The sequence below is a fragment of the Podarcis raffonei genome, chromosome 10, assembly GCF_027172205.1.
Source record: "Podarcis raffonei isolate rPodRaf1 chromosome 10, rPodRaf1.pri, whole genome shotgun sequence".
NCBI lineage: Eukaryota > Metazoa > Chordata > Lepidosauria > Squamata > Lacertidae > Podarcis > Podarcis raffonei.
Genome location: NC_070611.1, coordinates 30,438,497 through 30,465,995, shown reverse-complemented (window position 1 = coordinate 30,465,995; position 27,499 = coordinate 30,438,497). Strand labels below are relative to the sequence as shown.

At 42.7% G+C, this 27,499-nt stretch overlaps 2 protein-coding genes across 4 annotated transcripts in view; one reads left to right on the top strand and one right to left on the bottom strand.

The window, feature by feature from the left end:
- PPM1H (protein phosphatase, Mg2+/Mn2+ dependent 1H) overlaps positions 1 to 27,499 on the top strand; it is a 233,822-nt gene that overhangs the window by 35,436 nt on the left and 170,887 nt on the right. For 2 of the 3 annotated variants that reach the window (XR_008332445.1, XM_053405891.1), the window contains exons 2-5: positions 2,219 to 2,387; positions 6,731 to 7,075; positions 14,754 to 14,866; positions 25,583 to 25,667. Coding sequence is in view for 2 of the 3 variants with exons in the window: in XM_053405891.1 (XP_053261866.1) it covers positions 2,219 to 2,387; positions 6,731 to 7,075; positions 14,754 to 14,866; positions 25,583 to 25,667 (712 nt within the window). In the remaining variant the exon portion in view is untranslated. Of the gene's footprint in view, positions 1 to 1,566; positions 1,659 to 2,218; positions 2,388 to 6,730; positions 7,076 to 14,753; positions 14,867 to 25,582; positions 25,668 to 27,499 lie in introns of those variants that run through there. The other variant, XM_053405892.1, reaches the window with a different exon arrangement.
- LOC128422191 (uncharacterized) overlaps positions 1 to 27,499 on the bottom strand; it is an 85,520-nt gene that overhangs the window by 18,276 nt on the left and 39,745 nt on the right. The window lies entirely within an intron of this gene.

The window sequence follows — 27,499 nt, the reverse complement described above, 5'->3', positions numbered from 1 at the left end:
TGGCACCTCCACATTCTAAGTAGGCACAAAGGTGTCACAATTTGCATGATTTTGATAGCTTGGGAAGAAAGGGTTGACTATCTGAATGACCGAAGCTAAAAGCAAGCATTTGGATGCACCAGGTTTTCTTATGATTAAGGGAGGTAATAAAACAGAACGGTCAGCCTGCCTGTCGCTGACTATTGAGACCCATTTGTCCCAAGGGCCTGCCCTGGGTGTCTGGACTGCATATAGTCTGGGGCCAGAATGCCTAAATCTCTCTTTCCCCTCCTGTGAACTTCACCTTGAGATCAGGTTGAGCAAGCTCCATGTTGTGTCCCACTGGTATCGGAGGTATGTTTGACATGTGGGAGAGAGCCTTTTTTGTAGCTACAGTCAGATGTGTAATGGTTTTTGGGTTCCTTTTTAAAAGACCTGTTTATTCTAGCTATAACTTCTTGAACTGATTTGAGTTTCTTTTGTGTTCTAGATGGGTAGTTGTTTTGGGCACCTTTGGGAGGAAAGCCAGGGTATAGGTTGATGATGGATAAATTTTTAGTTTCTTGCTCCTGGCACCTCACCACTCTCAGATACAGTTTTCATGATGTATTGAGATGGATGGATTATCCCCAGTATATGAGTGTTCCTCTTGTCTCCCTTTTCTTTATTTTACTGTTCTGTTTCATAACGCTTTCTCTCAGGTGTTTGCCACTGGCATTTACAGCACTGCAGAAACCTTTGTTTAAAATCTTGTCCAAAGCAGCTCTGCACAGATAGAGCCCCACCAAGCCAAATGCGGGTTGTTGCTTATCTACTGTGGTCTCCCTATTTCTGTTATCACAGGCAGGCAGCAAAAACAAGAGAGTTCTTCGTCTCTAGTGGGGTGAAATGCGAGGCAAGGGGGAGTATGTTCAGTTTGGCGGCTTATATGCTGTGTAGGCTTGATCTGAAGAAGCCTTTAACAACTTGGTGCCCACAAGACGTTTCAGAAGACAACTCCCAGCATCCCTGACTATTGTGTCTGGGGCTGTTGGGAGTTGTAGTTGAAGGTTGGGGGAAGGCTGATTTTTCAACATAGTCAAGAAAAACCTATCTCATTCAAAGCACGTCTGGAAATGTTGGTGCCACAAGGCCCGTTTTGCATGTTACATTATTGTAAAATAATTTAGCCGTTCTGAGATCTCAAAGTAACATCATCATGGCATTCAGAAACAGCATGACTATTTACTTTTCAGGCACCTCAGGAGATATAGATTGAAATAACTGCCATGGTGTCCAACATATGAATTATGACAGCATGAATGATTGAGATTTTTCCTCTGGCCATATATACTTGGATAACACAATCGAGGACCCATCCCTAGAAAACTTTATAAAAGCTGCAGCAGGCAATGTCTTTATTGGGACCAACCAAAATGTCACAAACAATGAGCCCAGGAAGTTCCTGATTTTGAAAGACTTCACCATGCCACCTTGGAGTTCCCTGGCAAGCCTTGCCCTATTGTATTCTGTGATGCCATTGCATGTCACAATGTGGGCAAAATGTTGGGAACAAGCCTTTTCCATATTGAGTCACATTGGACACAGGAAGGGGATGGATAAGAAATAATCTTGTACTGCAGTTGTAGCTGCCAGTAGCTGTTCTCATCACAGTTGATGGGTGTATGGCAGAAATCCCTGTAAATAAGTAGATTAGATGAATACATGAATAGGAATTTTGGGTTCTGCTAGCCATGGTAGCCAAAATGCAGCCTCAGTTTTCCGAGATAAACAGTCCTTATCTACCATATGTTCAGGATTAAAAGCAGGGAATGGGTTCCACCATTGTGTCCCCATTTAAGCATCCATGAAACAGATGTTGTTGATGGGCAGACTTCTGTGGTAGATGAACCATTAATTTTATCCGACATGGATTTTGTGCCCTGAGCTTCCTGTTCCTTCAGAAGTGTCCCAACAGTGTGATTCCCTCCAAGTCAAGAAATGATTGTGGAGAATTACAGAATCGTAGACTGCATTTTCTGGCTTTATTCCCAGCAGCCCTTGCTCAGGCCAGAGTAGACATCTGGCTTATTCCAAGTGAATTGAATCTGAATGTTGTATTTTTAAAATTTTGTTTGTATTCTTTTTCTGTGTGTATATTATTGAAGGGTGGTGTACAAATTCGTCAGATAAACACAAGCACATGTTTTTTAAAAAACAACTTCTTACGCTGCTTATTTATATTTTGTTTATTTATTAGGGTGATCAATGCGGGTAAAAGTACACACAATGAAGACCAGGCCAGTTGTGAAGTACTTTCAGTCAAGAAGAAAGCAGGAGGAACTAATTCCACACCAAACAAAAACTCCTCTACTAAACGGAGGTCTTCGTTGCCAAATGGGGAAGGACTGCAGCTGAAAGAGAATTCAGTAAGTTGCCGCTTCCTTCTTTAATCTGTCCACAGTGAGATGGTTGCTTCACTTGCAGAATCCTTGTGCAAGTAGTCTAAGCTGCAGTGTTCTCTCAGTAAAACACATGTGTGTAAGCATGGCAGTTGTGGATAGAATGGGCAATAGTTCCCATTCTTTCCAGCTTCTGATGCCGTCTTTTATCACCTCATCTTGTTTTGTACCCCTAAGAACAATTGTGTTGAAAATGTGGTTTGACTTATAAGCTCTAGGTTCAGCCCCTGAAATGCTTCCAATGATTGCTTCAGCTCACAATGGCCACCAACTTGGACGGCTTTAAAAGAGGATCAGACAAATCCAGGGAGGAGAAGACTATCGGCGGGACTTGCTATTGCACTCATTCCTATCTCTGAAGTCCACATCAGCCTCTGGTTCACCCCTGTGAGAACGGGATGTGGGGCTCAGATGAGCCTTTGGCAGAGCTCTTCTTATGTGCCAACCAGGCAACCTTGTCCTGTACTTACAGCTGCTCCAGAGCTATGTTTTGAAACTTAGTATGAAAAATAACAGTTAGGTGATTACAGCTGGTCATGGTGGCTGCTGTTTTCTTTGCAGAGGGTGAAGCTCTGCTTAGAATGCCCAGGTTGTAAGGCTCATTAGCTGGGAGCAGAAGCTGCTGTTCACCTCCATGTAGCATGTATGGAGCAGTGACATTCAAAATTACGTATGGTATCCAACTAAGTTAGACCCATTTAGTTTAATCGACATGCTCATTTAAGTCCATTGGTTTTAGAGCATCTACTCTTCAGGCTGAGCAAGTTGGCTACAGCTCTGCAGCTTCTGCTCCTGGCGCATGACTTGAGGTTCATCAAATAACAAGTGCAGCCAGAGACAGACGCAGTTTCTCCCTTTCCCCAAAAGATGCCAGTTGACCTGGGGCCAACAAGAGGGAGGAGACTCTGAGCTTGTCCCCCCGCCCCCCAAAAAAACTTTTGAGAAATGAAAGTCTCTAGCCCTTGTAGAATTAGAGATAATAAAGCAAAATGTGTGAAATGAATCCGGTCCAGCCTTTCAGTGCTTTTAGAAAATGAGAGTAAAGTCACAGCTGTGATTGCTGAGTGCTGTAGAGAAATTCTAGAATCGCAGGTGTGCCAGGAAAGATGAAAAAAATGGCCTTAACCAGGAAGTCCCTTCTCTAAACAACAAGGACTTGCTGATTCATTTTGAAGCTGATCTTTGTTTTTCTTTGGTAAATAAGTGGCTGTTGCCCAGAGAAAACAACCAAGGAATTCCAGATTTTAGTTTAGGTGTGCCCACCCAAAACCACAGGTTAACTGCAAACACAGGAGTTTGTGTGCTCTTTCTAACTGATTTAATTTCATTCAGAAATGTGATTTCCCCCTCTTTTGAGTATGCAAACATAAAAAGAATTACCACACACGTCCAGCCCATTTTAGTATATCCATATATCAGGGGGACATTGCAGCAGAGGGAGAGCATGGGCTATGTCACCCCTCCAAAATAGCCCAATTTTGTTATACAGTGGCAGGTGGATTGAGGGTGGGAGGACTGAGAGAGGAGTGTACGACAACCCTGAAGTGTAGTCTGGTGTTGCTATACTTTAGACTCTTGGCTTTTTTTTTAAAAGGAAAATGCAGTAAAAAACAACAACTGGCTTTGCATGATTTAGGGGTAGCACTGGTGCAGAGCAGGGCTCTTGTGCCTGAAAGTGCTTTGACAGGCAGAGATTCAACAGGTTAAGTCATTTCTAGTATAGAAATGCAGTTATGGAAAAGTTTTAATTTGCTGACCTCACTGTCAGACATCTTAGTACTTTTGTGTAGCCTCATTTCTTTTAGACCCTTTATCTCACTCGCTAATGAGAACACAATTTTGCCTAGAATACAAATCATATGCAAATCTGTGCCCTCTTCTGCTTTAAACCCAGAAAATCTTGCTCACACACCTGTTTCTATGCGTTGTGGATTTTTTGAAGGAACGTCTTGTCCTCAAATAAGATTCAATAGTCTAACTTAGGTAACTACCTTACAAATGTTATCTGTACCTTTGCTGTTCCATGGTTCATTTCCCAGTTCTCTGGGTGCCTCATTTGAAAACCGGTTAAGAATTTAATATATGTATAGATGATAACATGCTTTGAAATACATAGCCTGAGTTTATTGAGCTTCAGTGTTTCAGAAGAGATTAGCTTTAAAATATGATTGCTGCGAAACGCTTGCTGCTAGAGGGCAGTCTTGTTCCAGAAGCTAGCCCATTTCACTGGGCTGCCTTTTTAAAAGAATCTGAAGCTGGCCTTCTTTGTGTGCCACATTAATGTGGAGTAGCACAGGAGTGAGACATTTCATTCTGCGTTTCTTGCTGAGATATTGTTGCATCTCTCAAAACTTATTAAAGCAAATGGATAAAACCTGAGGGTTGCAAGCACTTAGGAGAAGTCTCCCAGCGTGACATCAACTAGCAGACAGCCTCGCAAAGATGTTTTTTGGGGGGAAATCTAGTAGCTTGGAAATGTACTGGTTTACTCCTTAAAGCAATTTTAAGTACTGTGACGTGCTTTTTTCTTAATTATGACACCCCCCCCCCTGTATTGTTAATTCTCTTCGTTCAGCCAAACTTCAAATTTTGGATTTTACTGTTTTTTTGTTGCTGCTAATAATGCAATGTTTATGCATAGTTATCAAATATCTGATTGATCTTGTTTTGTCTTGGGTTACTCCAATCTTGTTTCATAAAATGAGGCTTGTGTTTTTACTTTTGGTCATAACCTGCTTTGAGGGCCTTGGGTGGAAAAGCAGTGTATGAATCTAATTGTAAAATAAAATTGTGCAATGAATTGTCACAGGCCAGGGGATACTTGGTCAGATGCACGCAGTGAGTGTTTATCCATATATAGAACTATGCTCAGAAAATAAAACCCTGCATGCAGGGTGTGAGTCTTGTTGACCCAGTATGCACTGGGAGTGAGTCTCATTGACCTCATTGGGGTTTAGTTCTAAGTAGACCTGCCAGTTAGCAGGGATGCGGGTGGCGCTGTGGTCTAAACCACTGAGTCTCCTGGGCTTGCCGATCAGAAGGTTGGTGGTTTGATTCCGCACAATGGGGTGAGCTCCTGTCGCTCTGTCCCAGCTCCTGCCAGCCTAGCAGTTCGAAAGCACACCAGTGCAAGTAGATAAATAGATACCACTGTGGTGGGAAGGTAAACGGCATTTCTGTGTGCTCTGGCTTCCATCACGGTGTTCTGTTGCGCCAGTAGTGGTTTAGTCATGCTTGCCACATGACCCAGAAAGCTGTCTATGAACAAATGCTGGCTCCCTTGGCCTGAAAGTGAGTTGAGCGCTGCAACCCCATAGTCGCCTTTGACTAACACAAAGGTGTTGCTTAATTATTTTTTAAAACTACCTGGTATCAGATTTACAGGTTTTCTATCGGCAGAACCACAGTAAAACTGGTTAGTATTGCTCGGTGTCCTGTCTCGGATGAAATACAAAGGGAACTAAATGACTATAAATGACCAGCTTTTAAAACAGAACATGCTTTTCTGCTAACATACATGATTACGTATGTTAAAATATACATGATTATATATGTTAAAATATTATGTATGTTAGGGACGTGGGTGGCGCCGTGGGTTAAACCACAGAGCCTAGGACTTGCCGATCAGAAGGTTGGCGGTTCGAATCTCCACGACGGGGTGAGCTCCCGTTGCTCGGTCCCTGCTCCTGCCAACCTAGCAGTTCAAAAGCACGTCAAAGTGCAAGTAGATAAATAGGTACCGCTTTGGCGGGAAAGTAAACGGCGTTTCCGTGCGCTGCTCTGGTTCGCCAGAAGCGGTTTAGTCATGCTGGCCACATGACCCCTTTATTGGCTGTACGCCAGCTCCCTCGGCCAATAAAGTGAGATGAGCGCCGCAACCCCAGAGTTGGTCACGACTGGACCTGATGGTCAGGGGTCCCTTTACCTTTTATTATGTATGTTAAAATGTAGCTGAAGATTGGGATTTATTTTCCCTTTCACAATAGGGTATTTATAGGCAGCGTGGTGGTAATGAAAACGAGGCTAGCGGTTGCTAGTTATTTTCAACGAATCAAGGCTGAGTATCTAAAACCTGACCCTTTGGTATGCTTTCTGTAGTTGGCGGGTGGAGACATTGCAAATACCTCTCTTTCTCTCTCTCTGAAAATTTCATGATTTGAAATTAGGAAATGCATCTGTTTATCTATGATCGAGCCATCCTTGGGATTGGGAATTGGCATTGGGAAATGTGTTTGTTCATGACTGGAGCCACTCTTGAAACCCCATTCATTTATGGTTTGTTTTTGTTTTTTTAAATAATACTTACACAGGAATCGGACGGCGTATCTTTCCACTACTGGTCGTTATTTGATGGGCACGCTGGATCTGGGGCGGCTGTTGTAGCATCAAAGCTGCTTCAGCATCATATTGCAGAGCAGCTGCAGGAGATTGTGGACATCCTGAAGAACTCGGCCGTCCCTCCCCCGACCTGCCTGGGGGAGGAGCCAGAAAGCATGGCTGCTAACACCCGAACTCTAACCAGAGCAGCCTCCTTACGGGGGAGTGTTGGCGCCCCGGGATCACCCGGCACCCCTCCAACTCGCTTCTTTACGGAGAAGAAGATATCTCACGAGTGCCTCATTATGGGGGCTATTGAGACAGCTTTCAGGGAAATGGTAGGTGTCTCTTCTGCTGTGCTTAGTAGCCTAATGGTAGGATCCTTCTCTGTTGTTTTGGGTACAGCTGGGGGGGAGGGAGAATTGACATGCTGATGTCAGCACATTTAATAAGTTTGTCTGCTAAAGATAAATAAATGCCAGTCTTCTTAATGGTATTATTGGGCTTTTACTGGCAAAATGAATCTCCACTAGAAACCTGCGTAACGGTCCTAATATGAGTAATTGTGGGCACACAGTTTGTGCTGTAAGTGTCACCAGTGAGAGCTTCCAAGTTGCAGTCTAAAAGAGGGCACAGACCATAGGTTTAGAGTTAGGCGACCGTCATGATCCATGTGGCAACTATTGCAGTGGTGCACCCAAGAATCTGTGCCCTGACTCAGTTAACCTAGACCTGTTTTTTTTTTGCTGGGCCTATAGTAGACTTCACCGGAAGAGCCCCAAGTTGATGACAATATAACTAGAGTTTATAACCAGTATTTGATGCATTGCATCATCTTCCCCAGTGCAAATGTAACGCTGACTTCATAAAATCATGATTTGTACTCCAAAACTAGTTTTGTGAACTACTGTTCCTGTGCCTCATCTCTACTTTATAGAGCACTTTCCCCCCTTCCTATGTTAACCATGTTACATTGTGTACCATTGCAAACCATGGTTTCTCCATAAACCATGGTTTGGAGTAGATTTGCAACCCTGTTCCATCTTCCTCTCTTGCTCTCTCCCTCTCCCTCTCTCTGTTTTGTCTTGGAATGTATTTGTGTGAGAAGCTAGAAATTTTATTTTACACATGGAAGCTATGGAAGCTATGACAAAATGTTGCCATGTTCCCATCAGCCAACCATTCCCCTCTCTAGGACACTCCATTCTGTGCCATCTGATTTGTTGTTTCTATCTCCTCTGGCCCTAACAATCAGTTGGCATTCTGTAGCCACTGAGGATTCTCAGTCCTCATAAGACTGTTTTTGGGTGTCTTTCCAATAGGGTGGTTTTTTATTTTATTTTTAAATTTTTATTTCTGAAAACCTTCAGGTTTCCCCAAACCTGCTGTTAAATTCACAGTCACCCCTGAACTTTGGAAATATAGGGAATGAATTGAGGTCTGATTAAACGTGTTAACATTAATTTAGGAAGAATTATGGAGACTAATCAGATTCTGAGATTGCATTTGCAAGTCGCATTGATCACATTGTGTTATGGTGGAGAAAAAAACAGCCCTTTCTTTGTACTTACAGACTTTGCAGAATTTTTCCTCCTTTGTGTCCACTGGCTGCTAATAATTAAATTGTTCTCAGTAACTAAATCATTAAATTGCTTGATAATTACTGTTCTGATTATCTCCATAGGTTACATCTTTTGTGGTTTTCCCTTCTTTGATACTGCTTCAGAGGCCTTAGAGAGACCCTGTTGTTTAAAAATAATTGGGGTTGAAAAATAATTGAGGGCAGAAGCATGAATTAGCAAGATAAAATTAAAAGTTGTTTAAAACATTCATATTGATTGACAATTAAGCATGAAAACCAGAATATTACTGAACTATGTTAAAAAAAAAAAGATATTGGTTTCACCAGATGAATATAAAAAATAAGTTAATACTTGGAAGCCCCTTGGTAAAAATGCTAGCTTTACATTTTAGGTTTTCTTGCATTCACACCTACAGGAATTTGCAAAGCAGGCGCAAAATCTTGAGGATCTGATGCCCTTTTTAAAATGGGCAGTTTCCAGTCCATACAGTTGTATGTGAGAAATCCACAGGTTTGATCCAGAGGTGGCTTGCTTGAGTAGTTTGCAGTTTGTTTCACGGACTATTGACCTGTACACCACTACTATATTCTTCTGCTGCCACCAATTTTGTGGGGAAAAACCCAGGGCCCCCCAGTGAAGTACTGTGTCTCAATCAGGTAGAGTTATCAATGAAGATTAAAGTTTATTTCATACACAAACAAGTTTTAAAATATATTCGAAATGCTGTCACTCTATTCCCTCTCAGTCTTGGCTCGGTCTCTGACTCACTCTGACTCCTCTATCTCCCCCCCCCCCCAAAAAAGAACCAACTGAATTAACTGTCAAAACCTCTGGGCTGAGCCTCAAAATCAGGTAGGCTCCACCCCCGTGCTTTCTTATTGGTCAACCTATTAACCCTTTCTCTCCCCCAATACAAACGTATCCCCAAAGAATGGGCAAACGCCACAAGTAGAAAGGGACTTTCCCACCCATGCAAGTTGGCCCCATGATTGACATTGCCGCCTTCTGCACACATTGATGTGTGCGGTCTTCTGTCACTCTCCTTGCACTCCATGCTCAGAACTGGCATCTTGGAGGTCCCCAAGGGCTGCAGTTGAAGAGGAGGGATGTGGGAAAGCTTGTCTTACGAGCAGAGTTCTACCTGTGTTTCTTTGGGTCCAACCTGCCCTGACCCAACTAATGCGATTCTCTTGGGAAAGCCAGGCTCACACGTGTGTGAATTGGGCTGACACGCATCTCTTCCTTGCTGGATTGTTGACCGTAGTTCCAATCTCAGTCTGAAGCATTTGGTCTCATTGCTTTCCATTGGATGTGTGGTCCTGTGTGCATTTGGATGTGCTCTCATCCATGTTTTTTAGGCAGTTTGTCTTACGATCACATTTTGTTTATGCACAGATAGAGCTGGATTGGGATGCGGGTGGCGCTGTGGGTTAAACCACAGAGTCTAGGACTTGCCAATCAGAAGGTCGGCGGTTTAAATCCCCGCGATGGGGTGAGCTCACGTTGCTCGGTCCCTGCTCCTGCCAACCTAGCAGTTCGAAAGCACGTCAAAGTGCAAGTAGATAAATAGGTACCACTCCAGCGGGAAGGTAAACGGCGTTTCCGTGCGCTGCTCTGGTTCGCCGGAAGCGGCTTAGTCATGCTGGCCACATGACCCGGAAGCTGTACGCTGGCTCCCTCGGCCTGTAAAGCGAGATGAGCGTCGCAACCCCAGAGTCAGCCATGACTGGACTTAATGGTCAGTGGTCCTTTAGAGCTGGATTAGGGCCAGTACATGTAAAAAGCTCCATTATTTAGGGAGCTTCCTGACGACCCAGCACTCTGCCCCTGCTGCACTAATCTCCTACCTCCCATCCATTACACTGTCCCTCAAAGGGTAAACAAAACTTCACTTGGTCTCCTGAGTTCAGAATAAAGCATGCAGGATTTATAGGAACACAGGAAGCTGCCTTTATATACTGAGTCGGGCCATTGCCCATCTAGCTCAGTATTGTCTACCCAGACAGACAGCAGCTCCCCAGGGCTCTCACTCCCAGCCTTCTTGGAGATGTGTCTGTGGGGGGGGGGTTGAACCCGGGACCTTCTGCATCCAGAGCAAATGCTCTTCTACTGAGCTATGGTCCTTGCTTCGCAAATGGATGCTGTGTACTGATTTTAATCAGATTTGGATGTAGGAAGCTGCCTCTTTCTGAATAAGCATTGCCTACACCGACTGGAAGCAGCTCTCTAGGGTTTCAGACAGGGGTCTTTCGTGGCCCTACTTTGTAGGAGATGTCAAGGATTGGAACTGGCACCTCTTAGCATGCGACTGCACTGCCACGCCGAATTTCTTGATTTATTTTGCGTATCAATATGCAGGGGATTTGATCTTCACTAGAACCACCTCTTTATAGAAGTGCAGCAAATCCTATTTGCATCTTATTGTAACACGGGTGAGTTTTGAAGCAATTAGATGTAAATGCACATACAACTAGAAAAAATAATTATTATACTCAGTTTGCGTATTGCCATTTATCAGAGTTAACAACTTTTGATGACTTTAAGCATGCACAGGAACAAAACCGCATGCAGCAGTATTTCCTTGCAGGTCATGTTCAAATGTGTGTGCTTTTATTTATTTATTTTTAAAAGTATTAAAAATAAATTCGGCTAATAATAATAAACCATTTGACTCACCTCCAGAATGCTTCTCCACGCTGAATTCAACAAAATGTACAAAAAAAATATTAAAGCGGTGGGGAGATAAACTTGGTGCCTTTGTGATATGAACAACTCCACTAGCTTATGAGGGCTTTATGCTTTTATACCTCTGTGTTCATCAAACACTATGAATACTGCATAAATAGGTTGTCTGGAGGAGCCTGAAGTGCAGTTCACACTTGAACCAGTAGGTGGCCTCATTGGGCAGTTTACATCTTGCTCCAGCTTGTGCCTGTCACAAAACCATCACAGAAATTCGTAGAGCAAATGGGATTGAGCCCTCAGTGCTGAACTGCACAGAATCTTATTTGTGACAGATGCTATTAGCATCACAATCCATATACCCTGCTTCAGCCCACTTGGGGACTGCTTGCTTCCAAGTCCTGCCGAGCAGTCCTCTTAACTTTCGCACGTGCAAAATAACTTTCATATTGCTGTACTTAACCTGGTGCCTACTGGATCTGAAAGCATGATTGTGGGGCTTGGTTGTCAATATGAATTGTGTGTCTTATCGCTAGTTGTCATGGCTACTGTTTGTTACGGTGCGTTGCCCTCAATACATTTATTTTCCATAAGGGGAGTGGGGATGCCCTTCTGGGGCAAGACATGACCTGAAAGGGGAATATGTAGCTAAGGGCCAGGGGACAAACCACTAGCCAGTCTTTCCTCCTGTGAGAAGACTAGTCTTATAATTAATAACGTTAAATGGCAGGTGACTAATGGCAATTGCTAAACAAATTGGCTGTTTTTAATATGTGGAAAGCAAAGCTGTTGGTTTGTTTGTGCGCATTATGATCCAGTCTTGTGAATGCTCCAGGGATGTAGTCCACATTATAATGACAAACGGCCGACTTCAGGCCCTCCCTCCCAGGGTATGGAAAAACGAAATGAATAGATTCTACTGTATTTTGGGGGGGCTTGCAAAAAGGACTGCAAGTGCAATCTTCTTTGTGATGAAATGTATTTGTCTCCCGTTTGGCAATGTGCTATGTGTACACAACTCGACTCTTTTGGCAGCAGTCCAGTATTGATACTCCTGCTAATGTTATGCATTCTGTTCCCTCAGCTATCTTAACAAGATTTTTGTAAACACCCCCTATTTTGGGGGACTCAAAATTAAGAAAATACACTCAGCACTACCCGTGTATAAGACGACCCCAATTTTTAAACATTCTTTTCACGTAAAAAAACCCTAGTCTCATATACGGAAAAGTACGGTACGTTATACAAGTTTGTTAATGGGCAACATAGGTTCGCAACCTGGTGCCCTTCAGACACGGACTGTAATTCCAGTTATCTCTCACTGTTGGTCATTCTGACAGGAGACGATGGATATAATATATAATAACTTACGTCGCTTTGAGAACACCATGTTGGATGCTCTGCTCGGAAGTAGCTCAGAGCTGGTATTGACTTTTTAGCAAAATGAGAGGATAAAATTCAGAAGTGATTCCCTGCACGTGGCAGATTCTATTTTAAAGTGCCCCCTCACAGTTAAAAAAACCCCCAAGCAACTCCCTTCAGCGGTGGGAGTGGGGGTGGGGAATCAAGTATAAAAGGGACAAAGTTTGTAAACTCCTTCTGAAGTTTGGCTAGTCTGCTTTCCAGGAGGTTTTTTTTGCATAAGTAACATTTTAAAAAGTGATCCTCCGCCTGCAGCCTAAAATGGTACAGTCCATTTTGCCACTTCATTCCCAACCCTTTCTGCAGTGTGTGTAATGGTTGAAAACCATTTAAATGCACCTCTGGTTATGAAAGCTTAAGTTATGTTTTCCATTTGTATTATGTGTGACCATTTGTTGGTCAGCATTTGACCAATTGAGTTTGAAATTTTGTGTTTCAGGGTTTTTTTTATTAAAAAAAAATTCATTTATATGGCATTTGAATGTGTACATGCGTGTGTGTGTGTGTTTTGAGCTGCCCAGAGGGCTCCTCCTGTTATGGCGGAGCTATCTATATAAACGGAGTGAATAAGATAATAACAGCAAATCGTTGCCCTTGTGGTGAGGTGTGCCTTTCAGAAGTCCACCCATTGTGCAGTTAAATTTTTATTTCATACTTCATGGGGAATTATCGTTGTTTCTAAACTCAGGGTAGGAATGACTGGCTTTGGGGGCCAAACTAGATAGAAGGTGAATTTTAACTGTGTTGAAATACAGTTTTTATGATATAAACAGCAAGGTACTGTGGATAATTTGTCTGAAATGTAAAGAACAGCTGCTGAGAGATTCTTTTGGTTGGCAACATAGCAGGGTGAGAGGGTGCTCAGGCTCCCAACCAATGCCTTTTGTTATGTAAGCATTAATTGTGTTGCCTCCAGGCTGCCTCTTAATTGTGGATGACCCAACATCCACAGAGTACTTCATGCTCTAAAGACAATACCGTGGAAGTGGTTGGTATGTTGTGCAGAGATCTGAATATTTTAGTGACTTTCTTGAAGCAGTTGCTGGCTTAAATGTGGGGATGGTGGGAACTGTAGTCCAAAAACAGCCAGAGACCCAAGTTTAGGAAACCCTGTTCTAGAGTGTGAGAACGTGACTTGGCTTGAATGTGTGTGTTTCTTTCTCTTTCTTTTAGTATACCTTCCTATGTATAAGGTTGCAATCCTAAACTCACTTATCCGGGTGTAAGCCCCATTGAATTTATAGGACTTACTCCTGAGTTGGCATGCTTAGGCTTGCCGCTTTACCAAGTTTCAAAATGGTTCTTCTTGCTATTGGTTTTCCTGCTGTGGTTTCTTACTTGCCTAAAACAAATGTGTGTGGTTATACACATGGCTCCAGAATGAGGTAGTAGAATGGACCATACCACTTCCGTCTACAGGAAGAGGGAATTGCATTCTTAGATGTTTCCTAGTGTAGAAGTTGTAATAACAGAGCTGGGCTGTGTCCATGAGGCAAACTGAGGCAGCCGCCTCAGGCGGTGAAATCTAAGGGTTGCCTCTTTGTGTGCCCCCTCCATGCTGCCGTTGGAGGAGAAGTGAGGAGAAGCAGCCGCTTCCAGTGAGATCTCACAGGGTTCTTTCAAGATCTTGCCAGAACCCAGAAGCCCTGTGACCCCAATAAGTGAGACTTCAACAGGGGCAGCGGGGGTAGGCAGATGGCACATGTGGGTGGCCATCTTCCATTTTGCCTCAGGTGGCAAAACTGGACGGGCAGTCTCTAATAGTAGTAGTAGTAGTAGTAGTAGTAGTAGTAGTAGTAGTAATAATAATAATAATAATAATAATAATAATAATAATAATATAATCGTCCTCACTAGCGGAAGTCTATTACATCAAGGAGTGGGTTGGGAACTTAGGGTACTGATCTGCTATCTTTTTCCTTGCAAGGAATTATTTTTAACATGCCACTGAAAAATGACATCCCTGACCTGCACTCTGAATTAATGCAGCCCACTCCCCTGCTTCCATTCTGCTACACATGCAGACTGGGCTTTCCTTTTGTTCTGTCCATGAGGTAATTGCTGCTTAGCTCTGTATCTTTCTTGTACTCCTCCGCCTTTTCCCTGTCAGCTTCTCACTGCCTTCCTCAGTCTCTGGTCTCCTCTGCTATGTATCAAACATTTGTCATAACTTCATTGATTTTTCTGAAGTGCCTGAAATAGAAAACCCAGCATTGTCTGCTTTTCAGTATAACTGTGCTTCAGACGGCATTACCGCTCACTGGGAAAAGAAAGACAGTATGTGGTTCTATGTGTTAAATTCTGACAGGTTCTCTCTTTTATTCCTCAGGACTTGCAGATAGAGCGAGAAAGGGCTGTGTACAATATATCTGGCGGCTGTACGGCCCTCATTGTGGTGTGTTTGCTAGGAAAGCTCTATGTGGCAAACGCTGGCGATAGCAGGTAGGCACAATTCTTCACGTTTCTTGGTAAGTTAAGAACATGTAAGAAAAGAACGACAGGCCTATCTAGCCTGGCATCCTGTTCTCACAGTGGTCAACCAGATACCTATGGGAACACAGCAAGCAGCTCCTGAGCAGAACTGAGCTCTTCTCTCAGTAAGCAGCAGCTACCAACCTGCTGGAAGCTAGCATTATGACTCAGTCCTGTCTGGTGAATGTTAAAATATCTAACCCATCATCTGTCAAGTGCATTGGTGTCCAAACTATCAAAGTGCATTGGTGTCAGGAGTCCTGGAATACAGCAAATCTAGATGAGATTTTTCCTGCTGCAAGGGTGGAGAACAGGAAAGTTTTTCTCAAATGGAAAGCAAGTGTCCTGTTGTACAATCCAGGATACATTCCAAAAAACGAGGTGGCTTCTTTTGAACCTGATGAAGAGCTAATATGACCCTTTTTTATTCACACATTAGATGGTCATAGCTCATTCTTGGCTTTTGACATATAAAGGCAACTGGTTTATACGGTCACAATCTATACCTGAATCTTATCCAAAGTGTCTTACTGTGTCTTCTTGGCAAACGTCTCCTTTCCTGAGATGGGTGAAGGAGAGTACTTTCCAGTGTGTTCTTTTTCAAAGGGGTTGATATCAAGGTCAAAGCATGGATTTTCTGTCATTCGGAAATTGCATAAATTGCATAAAGAATTGCATAAAGAAATGCAGGCACCAACCTCAGGAATGTTCTCTCAGCCTTTCTTCCCCTACTGCAGCATTGCTGTTTACTGTTCTGTTAATGTTTCAGCAGTGCCTTACAGTGCTAGGTACAATGCACTGTACAGTGGTACCTCTGTTAAGAACTTAATTCGTTCCGGAGGTCCGTTCTTAACCTGAAAGTGTTCTTAACCTGAGGTACCACTTTAGCTAATGGGGCCTCCTGCTGCTGCTGCGCCACCGCTGCACGATTTCTGTTCTCATCCTGAGGTAAAGTTCTTAACCTGAGGTACTACTTCTGGGTTAGCGGAGTCTGTAACCTGAAGCGTCTGTAACCCGAGGTACCACTGTAATGCATGTGCATTATAAGCTCTAGACTAAACTCTTGCTGTTACAGTAAAGAATTTACAGCTCTGCTGTAATAGCTGTTACGCATCTGTAGCCAGAAATTTGTCATTTTGGATCAATACACAATTCTGCCCTTCTCACCTTTTTCTAATTAGCCACTTCTCCTTTGAATATTTTACTTGTCTGCCTCCTTGCACCATTATTTCCTCTTGCCGCAGCCTCGCATATTGGCCCAGTATGTGGATCTTTTCCTTCAATAGGCAGAATGTTTTTTGAGAATTCTGTGATGTCACAGCAGCTCACACGGTGATTGGAGAGGGGGCTTTCAGATCCACAGAACAATGGAGCAGGATCATGGAGGAATGCAGCTCTAGTACTTTTCACACAGCAGGAGCTATGATATGGTATCACTGCTTTTGCTTGGGCACTCTGTGTAACTTCCAAAACAAGGATGCTTGCTTGGTGAATGGATGTGTTTTAAGTGCCAGGGAAGATTGGCATCCGGGAATTCAGATGACACACAGCAAACACCGTCACTTCTTTACCTCCCACCATTGCAATGTATTCTAGGAGAATTTTGTTTGTAGAGTAAGCATAAAGGATCCCTTCACACCCCTAGACAACTGGGTAGCTGATTTGCAAGCTGCTCATGCTTGAATTCAGAACAAATTGATTTTCAGCATTGCTTACATTGCTTGACAGGTATGCCCTAGCCCAGCAAACTGTTTGCTGGCTTGCATACTCATTTGCTTATCTGGGCTTGTCTCTGTCCACTGCATCTTTTGAGGTATTGAAAGGGGGGGGGAATAAAAATAACTGGAGGCTACTATGATTAGACACTGGCTTCATTCCATCCCTCCTACCAATTCTGCCCTTGCTTTGCACCTGCCAACACTAAACTGTCCACTCTTCTGGTTTAGCACTCCAGTGAAGAAACAAAAGAATAATAATCTCCCATGAAGGTTTTCCCTAACAAACAGATGAAACAAAAAAGTTGTCCTTACTTATGACTGGTTCATACAAATAAACTCTGTTTATTTTAATATATGGTTATGCTATTGGACATGTAAATAAGCAGAGAAGCGCTCTCTCTCTCTCTCTCTCTCTCTCTCTGTGTGTGTGTGTGTGTGTGTGTGTGTGTGTATGTAGAGGAATTGGCCCCATCTATGGGGACTCCTATATCCATATTTCATGTGTGCACCTGCTCTTTCTCCAAGTTACCACAATTTAAGGAGATGCCTTCCATCATTCCCCTATGTGGTCATTTGGGTTCATGTGAGATCTTCTTCACGCAGCTGTGTGGTGCCGCCACACCTGGGGGCTGCCTGCTTGGACTTGACCCATGAGAGGGCCTTTTCATGCAAGGTTGTGGAATGCCCTCTCTGGCGATGTGTATCTGTCTCTCTTCTTATTGATGAGGGAATTAAAAAATGGCTGAAAGTGCTGGTTGAAAGAATGTCTGTCTGTCTGTCTGTCTATCTATATGTCTACCTATCTATCTATCTATCTATCTACTATTATAGATGTGTTTGCCATCCTGGCGTCCTTGAGAATTAAGGATAGGCTATAAATAGAATTATTATTATTATTATTATTAATAATAATAATAATAATAATAATAATAATGTAATCCAAGTGGAGAAAATAAACACAGATTCTTTGTTTGAACGGTGCCTCAGCCTCCATACTACTACATATCACAAGTAAGTAAGCCAGTGGTTTTTAAACCATTACTAGAAAACAGCAATGTAATTGTTTGTTTGTTTAAGGCAGTGGTTTTCAACCAGTGTGCCATGGCGGGCAGCACTGGCCTCTGTCCCTCTTTCCTTCCCTCCCTCCTCGGATGTCCTCTTGCGTCTCTGCCTCCCCAAGGCTTGCACAGCTGTTTATTACAGCAGCCCTGGCTATAAGCGCCGCAGGCTCTGGGTGGCTCTGGGAGGCACCTCTCTTTGGGGGCGGGGGCGGGGGCGGGGGGCAGCTCAGAGACCGGGGTGGCAGCAGCTGCTGCCCAGACGACTCCCAAGGAATAGGAGAGAGAAGGCTGAGGGAACACTCCACAATGGAGGGTGTTTGAAAAAAGGTGAGAGGCTGGTGGCTCTGCAGGCAAGTAGTAACTGGGTTCCTGAGCCCCGCACAGGTGCCGCAGAAAGAATGTAGTTGGTTAAAGGAGCTGTGGGCTCAAAAAGGTTGAAAACCTCTGATTTAAGAGATTTTATAAACATCTAAGTAAAATGATTATCGCCAATATACAGATAAAACCAGCAGACTTTTAAATAGCAAAATTATATGCCTGGATACGCTTGCTAAAATAAAATAAAAGTTTTTAGCTTATTTTCAGCTACTCCTTTATGTTCAATCAGTGGATGTAGCCCAGGCATGATTCTGTGTGCATGTTTAGCTGCCATTGTAAGCAAATGGCTGGGGGAGAGGGAATTTTTCTTTTAGCCTTCATTTTCCTCCGACTGCTTTGGTTGCTTTCTGACCCATATAATCAAAATCTACTTATATCGACATAATGTGGTCCCCTTGCCTTATTCTGTCCATCTGCTCAGTCGCCCACTTTCTTCTTCTTCTTTTGCAATTGACACATATTGGATTCTTCTTCAGAGATGCCAGGTGCTTCTGGCTCACCTGCATGTTCAACTGCCTGTTGACAAAATGAGCACAACCTCCCTGTGGCTCGGAATTCATAACACACTGTCAAACAGAGTTTTCCAAATGGTTTCTCTTTGTCACTTCTTGCCAGATTTTAGTATACCTTATAAAAATGTGCAGTTCAGTCTTCTGTTTCAAATCGTTTCTGGCTGAAAAGGTGTGCAATAGAATCAGGGCACGCTGTGAATACTCTTTTAACAGGGGGAGGAAAATTTCCTGTTGTTTTGATCATAGGAATACCAATAGGCCTAACTTTTGTCTTCCTTAAATTCATCAGTTCAGCTCAGTAGTCTTTTTTCTTTTTAAAGTTGTGAACCATAGCAAAAACAACAAAAAGGTGATGGGGGGGAACCATGGTTAGCACCAGTGTTATATTAGAGATGTGAGGATCCCATTAAGACTCAAATAATAAATGGATCAGCGATTATGAGTCAAATTTGTGAGCATCCCCACTGCAAAGAAGATTTAAATTTCAAAAAGTATACTGTTTGTTCCAGGATTTGAAACATATGAGGGTATATGGCTTGGCGGAACAATGGTTAGTCAGTGCAGATGCGGTGGTTTAAACTAAGAGGTAAGGCTGACAAAGAAATGAAAGGGAAAGTGCACATTTCTGAGACCGGCCCCTGATTTGCAGAGAGCTCTGGACCACATCCAAGTCAGCAATTTGAACATGGGTGGGACAGTCATAAGGTTTGAAATGCTGGAATTTATTTGGAATTTATTACTTGTATCCTGGTTTCTCATCCATTAACATTTTATTGCCATCATATCCCTATGATTGTCTCCACAAGCACAAAGTGGTATAAAAGCTCTTTTAAAAACAGCAACTGGAACTCAGGGCCGTCGTTACCTGGGGGTGCAAGCGGTGTGGGGCACCTGGGCACCAAATTCTGGGGGGCGCCAGGTGCCCGTCGCTGAAGCCGCTTAAGCTCTTAACCTGTTACGAAATAAATAATTTTGATCAAGCTAGAAAAACAAAATACATATATACCTAGGTATTACCAAAATGTATACCTACTGTTTCACTAAAGGACTTTCGACTTTGTGCACTCATTTACCAAAGACGTGCCGTGCCAGTGGCGGTGCCTGTCATTCACAACGGCGGCGCTTGTCAGACTTGGGGTCGCTGGGCTGATCTTTGCACTCCGTCAGCGCATATGCTAAAGACTCCCCTGCTGGAACTTGTACTTTCAGGTTTCCCTGCAGTAACTTTCTTGATGGGACTTGAGTATGAATCACACATCTTGTTTTCTTCTTAATGTAGACCAAGGATGTACCATATCACTCTATTTAATTGTTTGAAACAACATGTGTCTTTTTGTAATGTATTGTGCTAAAAATACTAACAAGACATTTAATCTGAAAGATGTATCTTTGGGCTGAAAGATGTTTTGTTCAAGATGGAGCACCTTATGTAGGGATATTTAATCACTGAGAGCCCTTTGGTTAATGCTGATGTTCTCATCTCACCAACATAAGTCAGCCTGCCTCATCTAGCAGTGGTACTACAGAATCTGACTGCATATTTGTAAAATACATGAATGTCAATACAGAGTATGACAGATTTGAGTCGCCTTGGCTATTAGAATCCAGTAGTTTTCATATCTAGATATTTCCTTCAAAAACATATTTAAGGGTTTTGAAGTGCACAGTTCTGTCAGTTCAATCCTGCCTTGAAATGAAATGATCAAATTTCTGCATTAATTTAGGACATAACGCTTCTAGTGGCCAGTTTGGTTGATTTAATCATTCTGCCAGACTCTAAATATATAAATGTTAATGAACGAAGAATGTTTTTGCAAATGCATTACCAGGTCTGGATCCCACCTCTGAAGGCCACAGAAAATTTATGAAGCCGGGTAGTGTTTCGTTAACGCTCTTAACTGCCCGATCTCTCAGTAGATTGTACTTTTCATTGAGTGCATTTTAAAGTAATTGTCAAAGTGCCTCTAAAGTGTGTTTGTGTGTGTGTTGAATTGATAGTCCGTGAATCAAAAAACATTTCTACAGAAAGGGTTTGTCGTCGTCAGCAGTAGAAGTGCTGCTGGCAGAGTCTGGATGAGACTGGACAGGCATCTGCTGAGACTGATTAGAGGCCAATTCAAATGTCATAACAACGACATAGCAGCTGCTGAATAGCACATAGCCACATGAGTCTGCCACATGGCCCACGCAGAGCCTTTAACAGGGTCTGTCCAGTGATCAAAGCTCTTAGTTGATGGTTATCTCCTCCTAATTCTAAATTTATTTAAGGCTTATTGAATTTCAGGTTTAACAGTTGCAGTAACAGCAACAAACTCCAGTCATCCCTCCTTCCCCTGCCCACAACTAAACATCAGCTTAACCCATGACGTTCAGTTTACTTGGAACTGCCAGGCAAAGAACCTCAAGTGTAACTGGTACACATGCAGTGATAGCCATAAACGTGGGCACAAAGGTGAAAGGCTTCTGGGACAACCTGTTGACCCAAGTTTGTGGAGTCCTGTCTTCAGGAGAACCAGAAGCATGCCCTTCAGCTTCAGCCTGAGAGATCAATACTTTATATCCAAATAATATGCTCTTTGAAGCCAGCATTCAACCTGACTCTGAATCCACACATGTACATTATCTGCCTACCAACCAACTGCATCATTCAAATCCCGCAAGCATTATGCATGAAACCACTCCTAAAAGTCCTACTTTACTTAATTCTTCTCTTTCCTTTTGCCTGTTTGTCCATCCTGTGGTCACTTCATGCCATTTTCACTTGACTGATACAGCTAGGATTTGCTCTTGTCTGCCTACGCACAGTATCAAAACTCTTACTATTTCTATCATAGACTCATGCAACATCCTCCTTGTTGCTCTCCCTGTCACTAAGCTTTCCATCTCCAGTGTTGCTGGCCATCATACATTTGGCATTTTCCCTACTTATCTCCTCCCCTCAGTGTGTGTGTATGATGTATAAAATATAATTTAAAAACAATTCAACATTACCTTTTTTATATGGCTGACTTCACTGGCTTCCTTGTCCTTCCTATTCAGCTTCACTTTAAGCTTACCATATTTTTAAAGTGTCTACAGAACTTCTTTATCTCTTGCTTTCTCTTTTCCCTTCTTTTTCTACGTTATGTTCCCTTCCCATTAAGAAATCCTCCTTGTGTTCCTCCTTGCTTGCTTTTCCCTACTGCAGAAATGCCCTTAGACTTGACATCTCACTCTCTTGGTCCATTAGTACATTTCAAGTGCCTCTTCAAAACACCTTATTTCCACTTTTCAACCAGCATTTTCTGGGTGATGTTCTTTTGCCTTCCTCCATCATGCCTTTGATCAGATTGTAAGCCTGAGGACATAGTCCATTTCACTTTTCATTTTTGTACTATGCCTAATGGTCTTAGGTGTTGCTGTTGTCGTGCTTGATAAAACAAATAGTTGTATTTCTGAGTATGGCTATTTTAAAAAATCTATATATTCCATTTTCTAAAATTCTATCTTCAGTTTTACTCTGGGCACAATCAATCAACCAGTTATACCCTTTGGATAACTCCTGTTTGTCTTACTGGGAGCCATTTAGAAGAAAGTCTTGATGGATATTCCTATGGTTAGCTTACAGTTTCAAGTTGGGTGGCATTTTCTGAAGCTTCATCACTGGGCTACCTTGTCCAAACAGGCCGCTCTCACTTCTTGGAACTGGCTTGTTCACAGGCAGTAATTGCATTCAGATAGATGGGCACAACAGCAACATATTTAATCACAAGTTGTACCTATGTTTTCCAGGAAAGAACCAAGAAAGATCTGGAGCTATGATATTTTTATTACAGAGCAAGAAGGTTTCATGGTGAATGGAAGGAGGTGATGGAAATGTAGTAGGGTAGTTCATGTATTTTGCTTAATGAGAGTGCCTGAGTTATAATAAATGGTTTAAAAACAAAAACACACAACACACATTTTTGCGTGTGATTATACAGCCTTCTCGAACCCTAGCGCCCACCATATATTTTGGATTACAGCTCCCATCAACATTGGCTGGTGCTGATGGGACTTATAGTCCAGAACACCTGCTAAGCACTAGGTTGGTGATGTGCAATCCAATATAATAATTAATTTCATTGAAAATTTAGGATCATTTTTAAAAATCCAGTATCTATAAAATATAAAATGTAGGCTGAGAAAAAATTAGGTTGACTCTCAAGGTATGGCAGGCATATCTACTCTCTTGTCCTTACAGTCTGTAAGCTCTTTGGTTCTTTTTTTTCTTTCTAAAATGATAAAACAGCTTTTCCCTCCAGGCTTTTAAAAAGAAAAATACCCTGGCCTGGATCCAAAGAACTGTGCAGTTTGTTCAGTGTGACTAGGAGGTATTTGAACATATGTTTTTCAAAACACCATGCCCACCCCAAATTCTGTATGGCAAACATCTGCTGAAATTAAGGGGCATTTTAAAATCAGTTTGAAGGCATGGCAAGGGGCGGAGGTGGTCTGCCATTGAAAGTAGAAAGTAAAAGCAAACAATCCTGTTGGGTATTAAAGCGCTCATTGGATCCAGCCACTAAGTGTCATTTTCAGAGATTTTGTTTGCCCTTCTTGACAGTGAAATACAGCTTTAGGTGCATTATGATTTCGTGCAAGTCTTGCGCATTTTAAATATTTGTGGAACATTTGAATCCAAGTGAAATACATTAGTACTCTACCTTTGCTTTAAACCATTATTTCAATGATTGTGCTTGCAGAGAAAAATTGAAAGTATAGAAAAGGGTGCATTGGACTTTTGTTGTGTTACTCAGTGTAGTATCACTCCTCCTGCTCTTCTGGTCATCTTGAGTCCATTTCGAAATTGATTTTATGGGTCCAAGAAGTAAAAACAAACAAACTGAAACAACCTTTGGGTATCCAGTCACACCTTTGTAAATAGAACCATTTCCCACTCACTCTTGAAAATAAACCTTTCTTTGGTCATTCCAGGTTACTTCCACAGTATTAACTTCTCCCAGATCCCAGCGCCCTACTTCTGTTTTGTTGTACTTTGTGTGATCATTTTCTTATGCATGAGAACTGCATAAGCATTTCTAGGCTCCTTATAGATAAAAGGTCTTCACTCAAGAGTAGACACACGGAAATTAATGACCATGACCCACTTAGGTCATTACTTACTTAGGACTCGTTATTGATTTCGATGGGTCTCTTCCCGTGTGTGTGTGTGTGTGTGTGTGTGTGTGTTAGTCAGTTGCTCTAGACTCTAGAGAACAAGAGACGAAACAGTCCTGTATAAATTGCTGGTGAGACGATTCCTCTGCTTCGCATACAACCATAATGCAATATTTCAAATGAATGAAAGACTTGATCTTACATCTGATCCACCTATTGTTGAATCAGATTGTTAGTTCAGACATAATGAGAACAAACCTAGGGAAGCCTTAAGTTTGTCCTCTCTCACCCTCCACCAGTGGGGCTGCGAATAGGAGATAAAATGCTCTCATTATAGATTAACTGCAGCTTGTTGTATCAGCTGAACCTAGATAAGCTGCTGTTCATCTTAACTATCATTAGTGGGGGGGGGGACGACTTAACATCAAACCATAATTAATTACACTTGCTTGTTTTCCTTATCTACTTAAAATCAACCACAGTTTAGTCACAGTTTAGCATGTTATCAAACTCTAAACTAAAACAGAAACAGAACCAACTGATAGGGGTTATATAGTAGGGTTGCTGTAGTTCAGAAAGTGAAAATCTGGCCACAAAAGTTGTCGCCCTACGCCCAGTTTTCCCCAGACATTTTGGCAGATTTTCGGAAATTCTGCCTGGATGCTATTTGCAAAAAAGACGAATCCTGGTTATGTCTGGGAAATTCCGGACGTATGGCAGCCCTAGGTTATAATCCAAAACTTGCTGAGAAAGGCAATGCTAAAGGTAAAGGGGCCCCTGACCGTTAGGTCCAGTCGCAGACGACTCTGGGGTTGCTGCGCTCATCTCACTTTACTGGCCAAGGGAGCCGGCATTTGTCCGCAGACAGCTTCTGGGTCATGTGGCCAGCATGACTAAGCCTCTTCTGGCGAACCAGAGCAGCACACGGAAACGGTGTTTACCTTCCCGCCGGAGCAGTACCTATTTATCTACTTGCACTTTGACGTGCTTTCAAACTGCTCAGTTGGCAGGAGCAGGGACCGAGCAACGGGAGCTCACCCTGTTGCGGGGGTTCGAACCGCCGACCTTCTGATCGGCAAGCCCAAGAGGCTCAGTGGTTTAGACCACAGCCCCACCCACGTCCTCCTCTCCTTCATAGCCCCTCCCTTTTCTTGCCATTTTCTGCTTTCCCTTTCTCTGAGCAAATATAGCAATGAGGCCAGACTACCCAAAGAGGTAAAACTTGTAAACATAAAGAAGAATGAACTTCCAACTATTAGGATTCAACAAACATCCTGACTGCACTATTGGGGCAGTTACCTTTCAAGGTCATATAAGATCAAATTATAGCTTTTTGTCTGATGTCTCCTTCATAAGGTTTTAGAGTGACAGTTATATCATGGAAATAACAGGAAAATGCCCATTGCTGGAGAGGATTTTCTTTTCCCATTGGTGTTTGCAGGTAGGCTTTTCTGAGATGAGAGGGAGAGAGACAGTTCAGTTATCAATCATCCCATTTCCTGTCTCCCTTGGCAGGTACCTAGTTAAATTTTTGTTTAGACAGGATTTCCTTTGCCATCTCCATTTGCTGCTAGAATGGTTATGTTCTGACATGACATACAACTGGAAAGCAACTTATATGAGTCATCTGAAGCCAGACGGTTTACAGACACCACAGAGACCACAGCATACAGTGGTTTGTCCTCTAATCTGTGCTATAAGGTCCCCTAGGCAAATAGGCTTTTCTTAATGTTTGGATTAAATACAATGGAAAAGTAGTGTGTCTGGTAATTTTAGTAATACACTGTTGGGTCTAGGCTTTTTATAATACGGACCCAAAGGGACTGCTCTCCTTCACTCCCTCACTGTGTGTGTTTTGTTTTTTTATATATATTGCAGGGCAATAATAATCAGAAATGGAGAAGTCGTTCCAATGTCTTCAGAATTCACTCCAGAAACAGAACGTCAACGTCTTCAGTATCTGGTAAGGGGCTAAAGATTTGGATTAGTGGGTGGTGGTGTACATTGAGCTATCACCTTCTCAGCCCTTATCTGAAATGAAACTCGTACTGCCCTTCTGGAACTATATTGTTATCCCACACTTCAGCCAAAAAAGGCTGAAGAAATGTGGGTGAAAATACCCTGCTGCCAGGCTTACAGGCTTACATCCAAAAGGAAAAGGAATTGGGATGGAGGAGGAAGGAAAAGCAAACTCGGTCACGATTTCTTAGTGACAGAGTTCTTGTAATGACTAGCCGTAATGGAAAGATTTTCAAGAAGAGGAGGAACTAAAAGTTACTGGTCTTTTAGCAAAGCTGATGGAGAGATGTGCTGCCCCATTCCCATCAGGCTGTAGGAAAGGGGATCTGCACTACATTTTGAGTTGGCAAGTAGGTATTAGGGCTGGTTGATAACTGATTTTCAATATTGCAATATATCACCAGCTGAACATCGTGATACATCGATATATCATGATACCTGAAATAAGGAAGGAACTACGCAGAGGCAAGCAGGACAATGTCCTGGCAATTGCTACTGCTTAAGGGTCTAAAACTGATAAATGATGGTCACTTTCAACAGCAGGCGAGCCAAAATGTATCCGAATGAGACTTCTGGTTTTGGGCTTGGCTTCCAAATGCTGGTATTCAGGACAGTCCAAAGTACGGTGATGAGTCATAGTGAATACAAATAATCTGAGACTGCCAGCAGGTCTGCTAGGAGGCAGATGCAGCAGTGGCAGAAACAGTTTGCCATGACCATGGTACGTTTCAGAAGTAGTGGGGACAACCTGCAAGGCCTTGTGGTGGTGATAGAGAGTGACGGCAGTAGCAGCAGTGGCCTGTGAGGACTCATGGCAGTCTGGCAGTCCCAGATAATTTGTATTTGACTCATCACCATACTTTGCATTGTCCTGATTACCACTATTTGGTAGCCAAGCCCCAAACCAAAAGTCCTGTTGTGATGCATTTTGGCTTGCCTGCTGGTGAAACCAAGTGTGTGATTATTGATAATGTTGTCATTTATCCGTTTTAGTCCCCTATGTACTAGCAGTTGCCAGGACATTGTCCTGTTCGCCTCTGTATAGTTCACATCCTTATTTCTGACATTGTGGTAGATTGCATTGTTTAGCTGGTGATATTGTTAGGTTTACCTGGTGACAACGTTGCAATGTTTAGCTGGTGAGTTATTGTGATGTTGGAAACCAGATACCGCCTAGCCCTTACACACATTGTCATTGGTGATATATTGCCAGCTCAAATATTATGAAACAATTATCACAATGTGAACTTTTAACCCATTTTGTATGATATATTGATATATCGCCCAGCCCTACTTGGTATCAATAATAGTGATACATTTAGGCTTGCTCTGAGAAAGTGTACTTTGGATCTTTCAGAACTGACAGCTCTCCAGAATTGGCAGATATTGGAAGGGTAACACGGCAATGGTCATCCTTGCCCTTTCAGCGGCTGTTGTGGGTATAAGAAAACACACACCCTAAAATCCCTTTTGTCAGGCTGTGGCATCTGGCCTGTGCCTTAAATTCCACCAGTGCAACTGGCACTTCAGCCAGATGCTCCAAACCAGCCTGTTTCTCCCCATCTCTGAAACTTGACTTTAAAACCAGCGTGTCGTCATTAGTGTCCTCTCCCACTGTGACCAGAAGCTGATGGGGACAAGCTTGTATAGGCCAGATGGCCTTTCCTTTCTCAGAAATGCTCGCTCTGAGTAGAACAATGCTTCGCTGGCTATAAATGCCGAAAGAAATGTGTGTGGTTGTAGTGATTGCGGGGAGGCGACTATATTCTTCTGTGC